Source organism: Eptesicus fuscus, chromosome 2 (genome assembly GCF_027574615.1).
Source record: "Eptesicus fuscus isolate TK198812 chromosome 2, DD_ASM_mEF_20220401, whole genome shotgun sequence".
NCBI classification, from domain to species: domain Eukaryota; kingdom Metazoa; phylum Chordata; class Mammalia; order Chiroptera; family Vespertilionidae; genus Eptesicus; species Eptesicus fuscus.
Genome location: NC_072474.1, coordinates 75,135,668 through 75,148,158, shown reverse-complemented (window position 1 = coordinate 75,148,158; position 12,491 = coordinate 75,135,668). Strand labels below are relative to the sequence as shown.

General features: G+C 38.5%; 1 protein-coding gene across 1 annotated transcript in view; it reads right to left on the bottom strand.

Annotated features, from left to right (window-relative positions):
• Positions 1-12,491, bottom strand: part of TMPRSS11A (transmembrane serine protease 11A) — a 32,531-nt gene that overhangs the window by 13,199 nt on the left and 6,841 nt on the right. The window contains exons 4-6 of the mRNA XM_054722206.1: positions 6,282-6,349; positions 5,087-5,247; positions 1,259-1,297 (exon numbers count right to left, since the gene is read on the bottom strand). Coding sequence (XP_054578181.1) covers positions 1,259-1,297; positions 5,087-5,247; positions 6,282-6,349 — 268 coding nt within the window. The remainder of the gene's footprint in view (positions 1-1,258; positions 1,298-5,086; positions 5,248-6,281; positions 6,350-12,491) is intronic.

The window sequence follows — 12,491 nt, the reverse complement described above, 5'->3', positions numbered from 1 at the left end:
AGAAAACTGATTTTACTGGCATTGATTACACTCCAACTGTGGCCAGTCATTTAAAAAAATCTCCATCACTCTGCCATTGTTCTAGTTTACCATTTTTCTCGTCTGGAAGACTTCTACAGCATCCCAGTTTATCTCCCTGCCTCTAGTCTTGTCCCTCCAATCTGTTCTCCACATTGAAACTGAGTGATCTTTCTGATCTGAGTAAAACCCTTTAGTGATTTTTCACTGCCCTCCAAATAAAGTCAAAATGTGTCAGCAGGATTCTGGTCTTTGATCACTATTAACCATGCCTCTTTCTGATACCTTCAATCTCCATTCTGTGTTCCAGCCACACTGACATTTTGCAATTACAAGACGTGACCATGTCCTTTCTTTCTAGAAGACATTTTTACATACTACTTCCCCTGCCAGGACACCCATCCTACTCGTCATTTGGTTCATGGCCTCTCCTCTTTGCTGTCTCAGATCACGTTCTGACTCCACAAGACGAGGTTAGCTAACTCTCTGATTGACTCTCATAGCAGTGTGCACTTTCTCTGTCATAGCATTTATCATACCGTTTTAACATTTCCTGATTTATTTATGTCTTCCCCTAACTTCAAACTCTTAATTTTAGAAGCAGTATTGTGTCTTATTCACAATGATATTCACTTCCTGGCACTTAGTAGATATTAAAATGGTATTTGTTGAGTGAATGAATGAATGAATTAAAATGTGTAGTGTGGCATGTTTGTAAGACACATAGATGAATGCTTGAACAGCTTTGCTCAAATTCATCACCACTTTTATAAAATCTTTCAAAAATTTGGTTACACTGATATAAAATAAGCAAGTGGAGCTGCTGTCAACCATAAAGGTAAGATATATTAAGCAAATTGTATATGTCATTCGCAGATAATGAAATCTATCTCCTCTCCATCTCACTTTCATTTTATTTCTCAGCAGAAAGCACATTTGATAGTATTTAAAAATTAGAAAAGCAAGTCCATTTATTCCAAACCAGAAATATATATATATACATGTATGTCTATATATAACTTCTTCAAAATGCTCAAAATTTCAATCATGTAAAATGTTTTCTTAAACATGAGAAAAGATCAATCTCAGAGTTAGAAATAAAAGTATTTCCACATTGCCCAATTGCTATTCTCTCCCAAGAAAAGTGGGACATGGATGGGAAATTATTAGCTAATATTTGAAGATATTGTTCTTTCTGATGTGGAAATAGAACTTGTTTTTATAAGCTAACTAGACTTACATGCTTGGACAGTTAACTTCCCTGTTGATGAGCTCATTGCTGAAAAACAAAATAGAACAAAGAATAATAATTTGACATTCTCCTGATTGGCCTCCATGACCTGAAATTATCAGGAAGTGCTGACCATATATGGATTCTAGACAGTACTCATCAGTCAGGAGAATGGCTACCAGATGTAACAGGATATGTGCACAATTTTTGTAGAGACTTATAGGCAACCTCCAATTAGGTGCATAATACCTCAAGCAGTGGGTGATTAGGGCACAAATAGTGAAGATTAAAATTCACAAATAGTTTATATTACTACAGAACAGTGGTTTTCCAATGGTGCAGAAAATACCCTCTTTGGATTTCATCTTAGAAGATAGAAAAAGTGGGGAACTAGAGAGCAAGTAGGTGGGGTTTTGAGGCTCAAACTCAGCCTCAACCAGAGCAAGTCTGCTTTTATCTCTTCTGTTTAAGAGTTCACAGAAGCCTTTCTTTGGTAAAAGGGTTTAGGAATAATAATAATAGTAATAATAATAATAATAATAACAACAACAACAACAACAACAACACATTGAAAACACCCATGCGAACTGTACTTAAAATACTTCTAAAATATAGTTCCTAAATTATCAAAATGATTTTTTCTGAAGAGTATAAACTATTGTGTATTATTAGCCAACATTAATTATTGAACATAAACTAAGATTAAAGTCTGCTTATTTCCAACAAAGTTAGGGATCTGATACAGAAAGCATGAATACTTAAAGTTAAGTTGGTGTAAGGTTGCCTGAATAATGATGATTTTCAAGATAAAATTGCTTGCTGAGTAGAATGAAGATAAACTTTTACAAATTTCCACCAGTAGTATGTATAGACTCATGTTTTCTGCATTTAACTTCTCATTGTGCAAAATAAGAATTTTTCTCCACCTTCTATAAGTCCCACTTGGAAAACTAGTGATGATGAACTCTGTAAATTGGGGTTTTGAAAATATTGAATTCAAAGATACCCTTGAAGGCATGCCCAAATTATTATATGGTGAAGAATCAATTTCTCAGCACACATTCTCATTGCTTACTCTATGGAAGGAACTCAATTTTCTGTCAAATATTGTTTTTAGTAAATTTCTTATTTCACTTAAAAAAACAATTTAAAATGCCGCACAGTAGTAATGCACTAAAATGGAAAATAGTATAATGTTAGAATTCTTCCGTTAAAACTTATTCAGCTTAGTTTGAGCACGATGAAAATATCTCTTTTCCAGGAATGATACCAGGTTAAGTGTAATGGTTGTAAGTGTAATTGGATTTTTAAGGGTTGACTTTTTAGGGGGTGTGATTACACCTAGAAATAAACTTCCTATATACAAGTCACTAGCTGTGGAAGGTTTCTAATTTGTATCAATATTTTGACTTTCCACATCTAGGAGCACAAAGAAACATGAACACTCTAGTCTTGAAAGTAACCCTGAGTCGGGAGTAATGTAGTTAGTATTCAGGGCTCTACAGCCTACAAGTAACATGATGGGAGTGGGAGCACTCCCACTGCAGGTAGGCAGTGAGCTGCTCTGCCACAGCCACGGCATTTGCGATGCAAAGATGTCGACTTTGGCTTTGCTTTCACACACTGCATCACATGAAGGACCCATACCCTACAGTTATTTGTCAAAACAAAACACGTATTTTGACAAATTTATGGATAAATCTTGGGCTGCAGTTTTTTATTCCTTGGGAGTCCCCCAAATTAAGTGTTTAGAGCAATGTTTTTGCCTGTAAGAACAGCCTTGAGGTTTCTTAATGAGCTTTCCATTAAATGGGCCTTTCCTAAGTGCTAACAAACACTGCTCTTTTTACATTTCTAAATTTGGAAACCTTCAAGTTTCTAGCTTTTTCTATTACCAGTCACTCACATTAATGCTTTCAGTTTCCAAAGTATATGCACAATTTACTAGTTTTCTACGTGGTAATAGTCTATATGTTCCATATTATGTGTGTGTGTGTGTGTGTGAGTGTGTGTTTTCCCCTATATCCTCATGGTATTTCTATGATTTCAGGAAGAACAAACATTATCATTACAATTTTATAGATGAGAAAATGAAGCAAAGTCCTGGGCCAATTACTTGGTTGGTCCTGCAGTGACTCAATGGGGTTAGAATTAGTCAGGTAACACTTAAATCAGGTTCTCCATCAGCACATCCTACCCTTAATCTACTCCAGTCATTAAAATAAACTGCAGTGTACAATCTGAGTCTGTAAGAAACAAAAAGATCAAGCAATCCATGACCATTTCACACCTCATTTCAAGTTTCAGATAGGTCAGGCTTTTAAATTCTTGCTAAGTTAACTGGTTATTGGGAATTAAATAAACATATCATGTAACTTATCAGGATTGCCACTATTTCATAACCTCAATTCATTTGCTTTCCCACCTGACAAAGAAGGTGGATTAAGCGCTTGACAGTTTCTTCCCCCTTGGGTTGGGAGAGGTCCACAGATTTATTCCTTGAGTAGCTGACTCTTTGCCACATCAGCAAACTCTTGCCCATCCCATTCTCTCAGATTTTTGCTTCCTGGTCAGGTTTCCTCTTGAAGAGTCAGTCAGACCCTTACAAGGGCAGGGCATCCTGTTTCCCATCTGATATTAATCACTCTGATTCTCTCTGTGACGCTAAGGATGGTGTCCATTGGAATTTGTAGGGAAGTCTGCATTTGTCTGCCGGAAGTAGATGCAGCTTAATATACAAGGGTAGACAGGTTTTTGTCTAGCTGGACTCATCAGGGTATGCTAATAAGGAATGGATTTCTAAGAGATGAATATTAAAAAACAGAATTTCTAGAATGTGTTTGACCACAGAGCCATTTTAAATAGAGCCTCTCAAGAAATTAGAGATCTAGATTTGAACTTTACCTCCTTTTAACAATTAGAGTCCTTAATCTTTTGAGGCCTTCGTTCACATCTATAACATTTGCCTACTTCATAGGGATCTAGAAATTAGATGCAGCATATAAAGGGCATAGGCAGGGCCTTGGTAAAGGTTGATTCTCTATTTCAGAGAAATGATAATGGTACAATTGTTTCAATAAATTTTTTTCTAGGTTAGTGATTTTTACTTATTAATTATAAGATTGCTTTAGTGGCTCCAAATTTGGTTTTTCCAATTTTCCAAATGCCCATAGGAAAAAAGTTAACAAAAATTTCATAATTGCCCTAGCCAGATTGGCTCAGTTGATACAATGTTGGCCTGTGGACTGAAGGGTCCTGGGTTCGATTCTGGTCAAGAGCACATGCCTGGGTTGCGGGCTTGATCCCTAGTAGGGGGCATGCATGAGGCAGCCAATCAATGATTCTCCCTCATCATTGATGTTTCTATTTCTCTATCCCTCTCCCTTCCTCTCTGAAATCAATAAAATATATTTTTTTAAAAATGTAATAATTTCACTATATACAGAAATCATCCATATTTTTGAGAGGCAACACATGAGTTTATGTTTAGAAAGGTCCCACCCAGAAAAGCAGTTGTTGCTAAATGCTTAGTATTTTCACTTACTTAATCATGGAGGAAGTAGTAGGTCAGATTAATTTTCTATTAATGGTAAAGGTTGGCCTTTATTTTGGGATGAGCACCAGTCACTTACTACAGGAAAAACCACTTGACAACTAACTGCAGACATGCTTTCATCAGTGAATAATAAAACCTTGAAATTTTACCTTTTTAACTGAAAAAAATTAATCTTGATTCTAGCTATTATTTGGAATAGAAATATGGCATATAAGTTTAAGATGAGACACAAAATGAACCTAATAGAGAATTTCACATCACACGGAAAGGTGCCTACTTACCATTCACTTGCACTGATGAGGCATTTATTGACAAGGCTCTTGTGTTCCTTATCTTCCGGTTTAAGATGCTATGGATTTTCTTCTTCCTTACTGCCCTTTGCTCAGCAAAGGGGAACTGGAACACCATAATGATATCTGCTTTCATACCACTGTCCTCTGGACTTTGAGACATAAGAGAAAGGTGATTATTCGAAATAATAATCTGGTATCAACTTACACTCTTTCCTGTATTTTCTTCCCTGGAATTATGCCTCAATTGTTGGATTCACACAAAGATTCATTGACAATGGCTACAAATTTTAAAGGAGTTTGTAAGATTATGATAATGTTGCTTGAATATTATGGCAAATCAGAATTTCAAAATAGAAGGCATGAAGTCCAGAAAGTTTCAGCAAATATGTTCCTTTTATCTCCTAAGTATTATAGAATTTACCCATTTTATAAAATTCTTCTGGTGGTCACTTGTTAGTCAGAAAAGTTGTAAGGAACTTGGAGTAACTCTGTTACTAGGCATTAGTTTATGGGTGAGAAAAATGATTATTTCCTTCAAATAAATCTGTCTAAATATATTCATTTTTTTAAGAAGATGAGTCATACAGGCCCATACATTTGCACCTATTATGTATATGTTCAGCTATGTGCTTTCCAAATAACACAATAGAAACCTGTGAGCAATTCCTGCAACTGATATGAGTCTTCCCCCTCCACTACAACAAACAGAACATTTATTAAAACAGAAACCTCTTTTTGTTTAGGTGTGCCTGCTGACACTGGGGCTTTATTACAGGTAAAACTAATTGTCCCAAACTGTAGTCAACTTTTCCTTCTTAATATTTTTGAAATGACATATTTGTAAAAAAATACAACGTGGTGCCTGCAGTGGCATGCTGCTGGGTTTTCCCCTGACACAGATTCTGGTAGTTCCAGATATTGAATCCTGGTTCTGTTTCACTTGGGAAACTGTCACTTGGGGAACTTTGAACATATCACTTAACCTACTTCCGCCCTAAGTTTTTATTTTCTCCTTTACAAAATGGTGATCAGTGCTATGTCTTGAGACTGTTGTAGAGATTATGTTTATGAGAAACCATAGCCAAAGCTTGGCTCCTGGAGATGCAGAATATATGAGGGTCCCTGTTCCCTTTGTCCTTTGTCCCATTAAGCTGTGACTCCACCTTTGCCCAAATATACATACGTCAGTCTGACTACTCGGTTCTTGATATAATGGTTATTCAAGGCTGAATCGATAAATATCTCATCCACCTGTTATCACAAGAGAGAAATTTGTGTTAATAAAGTATCCTATCTAATAAAAGAGTAATATGCAAATTAACCATCACTCCAACACACAAGATGGCTGCCCCCATGTGGTCAAAGATGGCTGCCCCCATGTGGACACAAGATGGCTGCCATAAGATGGCCAACTGGGAGGGACCAGGCCTGCAAGGGAGGGCAGTTGGGGGTGACCAAGCCTTCAGGGGAGGGCAGTTAGGGGTGACCAGTCTGGCAGAGGAGGGAAGTTGGGGGCAATCAGGCTGGCAGGGGAGTGGTTAGGGGGTGATCAGGCTGGCAGGCAGAAGCGGTTAGGGGCAATCAGGAAGGCAGGCAGGTGAGCAGTTGGGAGCCAGCAATCCTGGATTGTGAGAGGGATGTCCACTGCCCGTTTAGGCCAGATCCTAGGATCTGGCCTAAACGGGCAGTCGGACATCCCTCGAGGGGTCCCAGATTGGAGAGGGTGTAGGCTGGGCTGAGAGACACCCCTCCTTCCCCTCCCCCGTGCATGAATTTCGTGCAACGGGCCTCCAGTTTCATAATAAGAATATACCCCTGATTAAATACTAAAGCAGTAGAAAAACAATTTAACATGAGTAATATCGTTATTTAAACCAGTGGTTCTCTACCCTCACAGTACAACAGAGTAATTTGCAGAATTTTAAAAAATTACAGATGCTGGGGTTTATCTTCCAGAGTTTTAGTTAAAATTAGTCTGGAAGGGACCTAGACATTCATATTGTAAGACTTTGACCAGGTGATTCTGAATGTGCTGGTGTAGGTATCTTGGGTAGAGGATGCCTAAACGCCATAGAAGGTAAAGCAGAAAATGACAGAGCAGCCACCGGGCTTGAAGGGAGGCCTTGAGAGGTGCTGGAGAGAACTTGGCTCTTTCCTGGGTTTGAAGCTTATCCTGCTGCTCACGAACTGATTCCATTTGAGCCTTACTTTCTTAACCTGTAAGACAAAGATATTGTATGCTGCTCCTAGGGTTTCAAGATTAAACACATGTAAGATGCTGGATATATTATGGTAGTCAACTACTAGGTGGCTCCCTAGTCTCCCTCTGGGCATTTCACATCTCAGATTTCTTTGCAGGTCTTTGGCTGTATGTATACTTCTAAGAAAGAGGGATTAGGAATTTAAGAGAGAGACAATGATTTTTAAATTGTTGTTGTGGATTGTGGGCTCTAGGGTAAATCAAGGAGGAAGAAAGAGTAAGATGGTGTTTCAGGTCAGATAAAAATTGTGTTACTCAGTTTATGTCACTAAAGAAGGAGAAGAAAAGCTACTGTTTTAGTCAATATGCACAGTTTGAATTGCTTGTCATAGCACTATTACGTTGTGGTTTATCACGCCTAGATTTGGCTTGCAGTACCCATAATGACCACTTGGTGGCAACAGTGTCATCAGAATGCTGGCACTGCATTTCACATTTGGTAGATCAGCCACAGGTGCAAAAAACCATGTCCTACATCCTTATGGAAGGAGCAAGAAGACCAACTATCATTTTGAAAACACAAAAGATAGAAATGAATGGAAGGCTGTTTTAGGGATCAAGGAATACGTTATGACTTCCTTAACATCATTAGGCATCCCTACAATAACTATGTGAACTAAGAATTATATCGATTCTTATTTTCTATAATAATAAAATCATAATATGCTAATTAGACCAGATATCCTTCCATACGTCCTTCCAGAGAAAGCCAGGGCTATGAGGGAAGCCCGGGTCCTGGGTGCCAGAGGGAAGCCGGTGCCGTCAGCTGGGGGGAAGGAAGACCTACTCTTGCACAAATTTTGTGCATTGGGCCTCTAGTATTTAAATATGAAACTAAGACTCAGAGACATCATATGAATTTCTCTGGAATCACGTGAATAATAAACTTGGACTTAAATCTAGGTCTTCTGTCTGTAGGTCTCTTCTCATCAAACACACAACCTCCCTGTTAAATGTGATATACACCTTACTTCAATTTTTTTATAGAACACATAATAGTAAATTATAAAATAACTAGTTGGTTGACTTTAAAAGACAAAGTATAAAAGATGTAAAGATATGCATTTGGTAATAGCTGTTCATTTAAGATCAAAAGCGGCACTTGGAAAACAGAGCAATTGCTAGGGTCCAAAGTATGATTTTATTTGTGTTTAAATAAAAGCTTAAAGGGACTGAGGAGGAAAGGGGTTTATTTACTAGTAACAAAACTGTTTTTGGAAGATATGTTTTTGCAAGAGTGATATTATTATAATCACTTCTTTCTTATAATCCACAACCAGTTCTATTACTCAGTTTTCTGGGGGAAATCCAAAAGAAAAGCAAAGACAAACAAAAAAACAACAGATATAAAAGTGAAAAATATTAAAAAGAAGAAAACTTAATAGCAGTTGGATATCTTTCAAAATTTGGTTTGTAACGATTCTCTGAAATCCCAACCACAGTTGATTCCCTGGCCCTTTGTAACTTGTTAGTGAAGGTATCGGAGTAAGTTTTTGACTCTGGATGACATCATCCATATGGCAACATGCCTGCTGAGAAGACTATCTACACCCAGCATCAGCTTCACCTTTGAATGACTCAACTGTCTGGGAAGATAGGAGCTGAAATAATAACATAAGAAGAAACTGGGTAGAAGTAACTTCAGTAATTATAGAAATAAAGGACTTTCTTCCTTATAACTCAAATCCCAGGACCTTGCCTCATTGATTAGGTCTGGGGTGAGGCCCGGATTTCCAGGTGATCAGGTAGCCTGAGGAAAACACTTTGAGAAATGCTAGGGCACAGACTGGCTAGGAGTGTTGCACTAACTAAATTTATGATGGGAAAAATTAGAGCAAACACGAACCTAAACTTTATTGCTGACTGGCATTTACTAGTATGTATGAATTAGCTTTCTAGAGACCCGAAATCATGTTTCCCTGGTAGGTGGAGGCCTACCTTATCAGAAACACTCCACCAACACTCTTTGGCATTCTAAATTCCCAGAAATGTTGGAGGACACTTAAGTTGTGTGCCAGCTTGTTATAAATTTATTATTTATACCACCTAATAGAGTAAGTGGTTTCTAAATCTATCCTACTTCTCATCTGGGGCACTTGTCGAATTTTGTAGTTGGAGTTACTCTCCTAACATTGAATAAAGACCCCCTTTCAGGGTAGTACCTCTTTGTGTTGGATGATTTTGAAATGCTAGTAATTGCACTGAGATTAAGTTCTAAGAGGGCAATTGGAGGTTAGTTGGGTGTTTAATGAAAGAGTTAGGGAGAGGCTGTCAACTCAAACAAACAGACCTCACCCAACCATTCAATGATCATTCCCAAACTAACTCTTTTCACTGTCAGATGCTCCCAAATGAATCCTCTCTCAGCAGTCTTTGTATTCACATAGGGGGAGTTTCAGGGCTGAGAATGCAAACTTCAGATAGTTAAGCCATTGACGATTGCCCAGTGAGATATAAAAGCAGTTCCTTCCACCATCACACCAGATGCGCCCCAATGAACCAAAATATGCCATGAAGAAAACTTCAGAGTCTGTTGATTTCTCATAATTATAACAAGAATACCACATAAAGGACGTATAAAGGATGCTTTTTAAAAATACGCCACTAAGCCTTAGTACGGCTTAATGAATGTTGCTTGCTGCAAGGGTTGAACTCAAGGTAGAAACAGAGAACAGAACACAATTGAATCTGAGCCTCCAGTCATAAAGTCAGACATTCAAGGGCCTCACCATGTGCCAATGCCCCCGACCCCCTTCAGCACCACCACTACCTTTCAGGCTTGGCTATGCTCTTGCCCTTCTCAAGCTATTCTTTGGGTCAGAAGCCCCCTCCCCCATTCTGCTACCTCTGTGTTTCTGAAGCACAGCTCTCCTTCAAGGTCTATGTCAGATAATACCTTCATTGGGGTTATTCCTTGAACCTCAGAGTAATCATTTTTCCTCTTGTCTAATTTTTCTTATCCCTCTTAAGCCTTCCACTCCTTAATATAGTTACTTACGCAAATATGTTATTTCCTCTACTAAATGGCAAACCCTTTCTCAATAGGAACTGTGATTCATCTTTTCATGCTCTACAATATATAGGAATGCAGCATGTTTTTGTTGAGTGAATTAATAAAAGAGAAATTTATTTATCAGAAAGTCTTGCATTTATCAGGACATTTATAAGAGTTTTTAATGAGCTTTATGTCAAATTGTGATTAATGCTCCTAGAGAAAAAAATTGCCCATGAATTATTTGAAACATTTTCCTCCTTGTTGACATTTTCAGGTAATTTGATTCCTTATGGAAAACTCCTCCATAATGAGACTACACTAGTTATGATAGAAGACTAGTATGACTGCTGCCTTCTACCTGTGCACCAGGCATAGACTCCATTGTATCTGAGCTCATTTGCTTTTCACACCAACCTCTGATGTAAATACTGTCATATAGGTAAGTAAGTGAATTGCCCAAGGTGACACAGCAGTGAGCCAGCTGACCTCAGTGTGAGCAAACAGGTGGGCTCTCACTAAGGGTTCCTACCCATTTACATGTAGCAAGCAGCATGTTAGGGGGACCAGAAACTGTTATACTCCTCTCCGAAGGCAGCCTGTTTTCTTTGCTCCCCAAAATAAAGGTCATAATCTCAATAGTTCTATTACAATCCTTTAAAGTTATTGTATCCAGATTTTTGGTGAAACCCAAGAGTCAATAAGTGAGATGTGAATCATTATTCTAAGCCTGTATAGAGCATGGCTAACCTGAGCATTGGTGGGGCTCCCAGGATTTGGGGGCTTGTTGACCTTCTGGGAATCAAGTCACTTCATTTTCACAAAAGTCCTCTTTATAACTCCCACAGCTTTGCACCCAGTGCGGTGTTTTTTGGAGAAGGAAGCTGTATCCATTGTCATATGGGATCTGTGGGTGTGCGAGCAATTTCCATGGAAGTGTGACATTCTGATTACTCTAAACCAGGAAGTAATGATAGCACCCAATGGGTTGTATTGTTATGTGATGTTACCAAAGTTGTTTCTTTTATTGTACTACTACTTCCTCAGTGTTTCTTTGTAAAATGCCAGAAGGAAACAGACATCTGTGACTAACTAACCATATATCACAAGTAGCAATGCATTGGATAAACTTATCTCAAATTTGTTTATATTCCTGAGATTGACAGGCAAAATAAAGTCAAATTAATTTTTTTGCAATTATGGGTGATAAAGACATTATTAAGTATAGTACATTTAAGTATACTACAAAAGCCTAGATCTCTGAATTATATTTTTTAAAAGAGGAAAATATATAATTAGTCACTGTTTAAAGTTGTACTGAAGATATTTAAACAGGCGCAAGGGGCAGGAGTCCTCTCAACGGCCGCTGAGGGGGGCTGCCGCGGACACCTGGCTACCCTGCCGTTGAGAGGCGCAGCTGGGTGTCCGCGGCAGGCCCCCTCAGCGGCCGCGGATCTGGCCGTTGAGAGGCGCAGGGTAGCCCCCCCTCAGTGGCAGCGGATCCGTGCCTCTCAATGGCCGGATAGGACACCCCGAGTCCCGCCCCCCAGCCTCCCGCCGCCCAATCGTGGGTGTAGCGGAGTGATGGTAATTTACATGTTACTCTATTATTAGATAGGATGGGCTTAAATATTATGAGAAAAAAATTTATATAGAACCGAGTTTCCTATCTTAGCTGAGTTTTTTCTTGACTAGTAGAGCAATTTAGAGAAATGAGCTTATGTTTGAGTAACCTAGATTTCTTCAGATCTCCCCTCTATCATTTCCTAGTTGTACACCTTAACTTCAGAGGCTTAATTCTCTTATCTGTAAAGTGTGGATAATAATGCCTCCTTGGCGGTGTTATATTGAAGATTTGACATGAAATATACAACAACTAGCCTTTTCTTTCAGGATTCAAATTAAAGACATAGAAAGCAGACGTAGTGTTACACATCTTCCTCTTTTCATCATGCCTAATCTTTAATTACAAAACAAAGTAAGTCTTAGCTCTCAAGTAAGGACTCAGCCATTCTCTACATCCAATTTTTCTAACCTCTGAACACAAGGTTCTTGGTAACATCTGCTTATTTTTTTCTGAAAACTTCCAATACAATCTGTTCTCTCTAGGCATAGGGCTGTAGCCCTTCTCCAAGCATGAG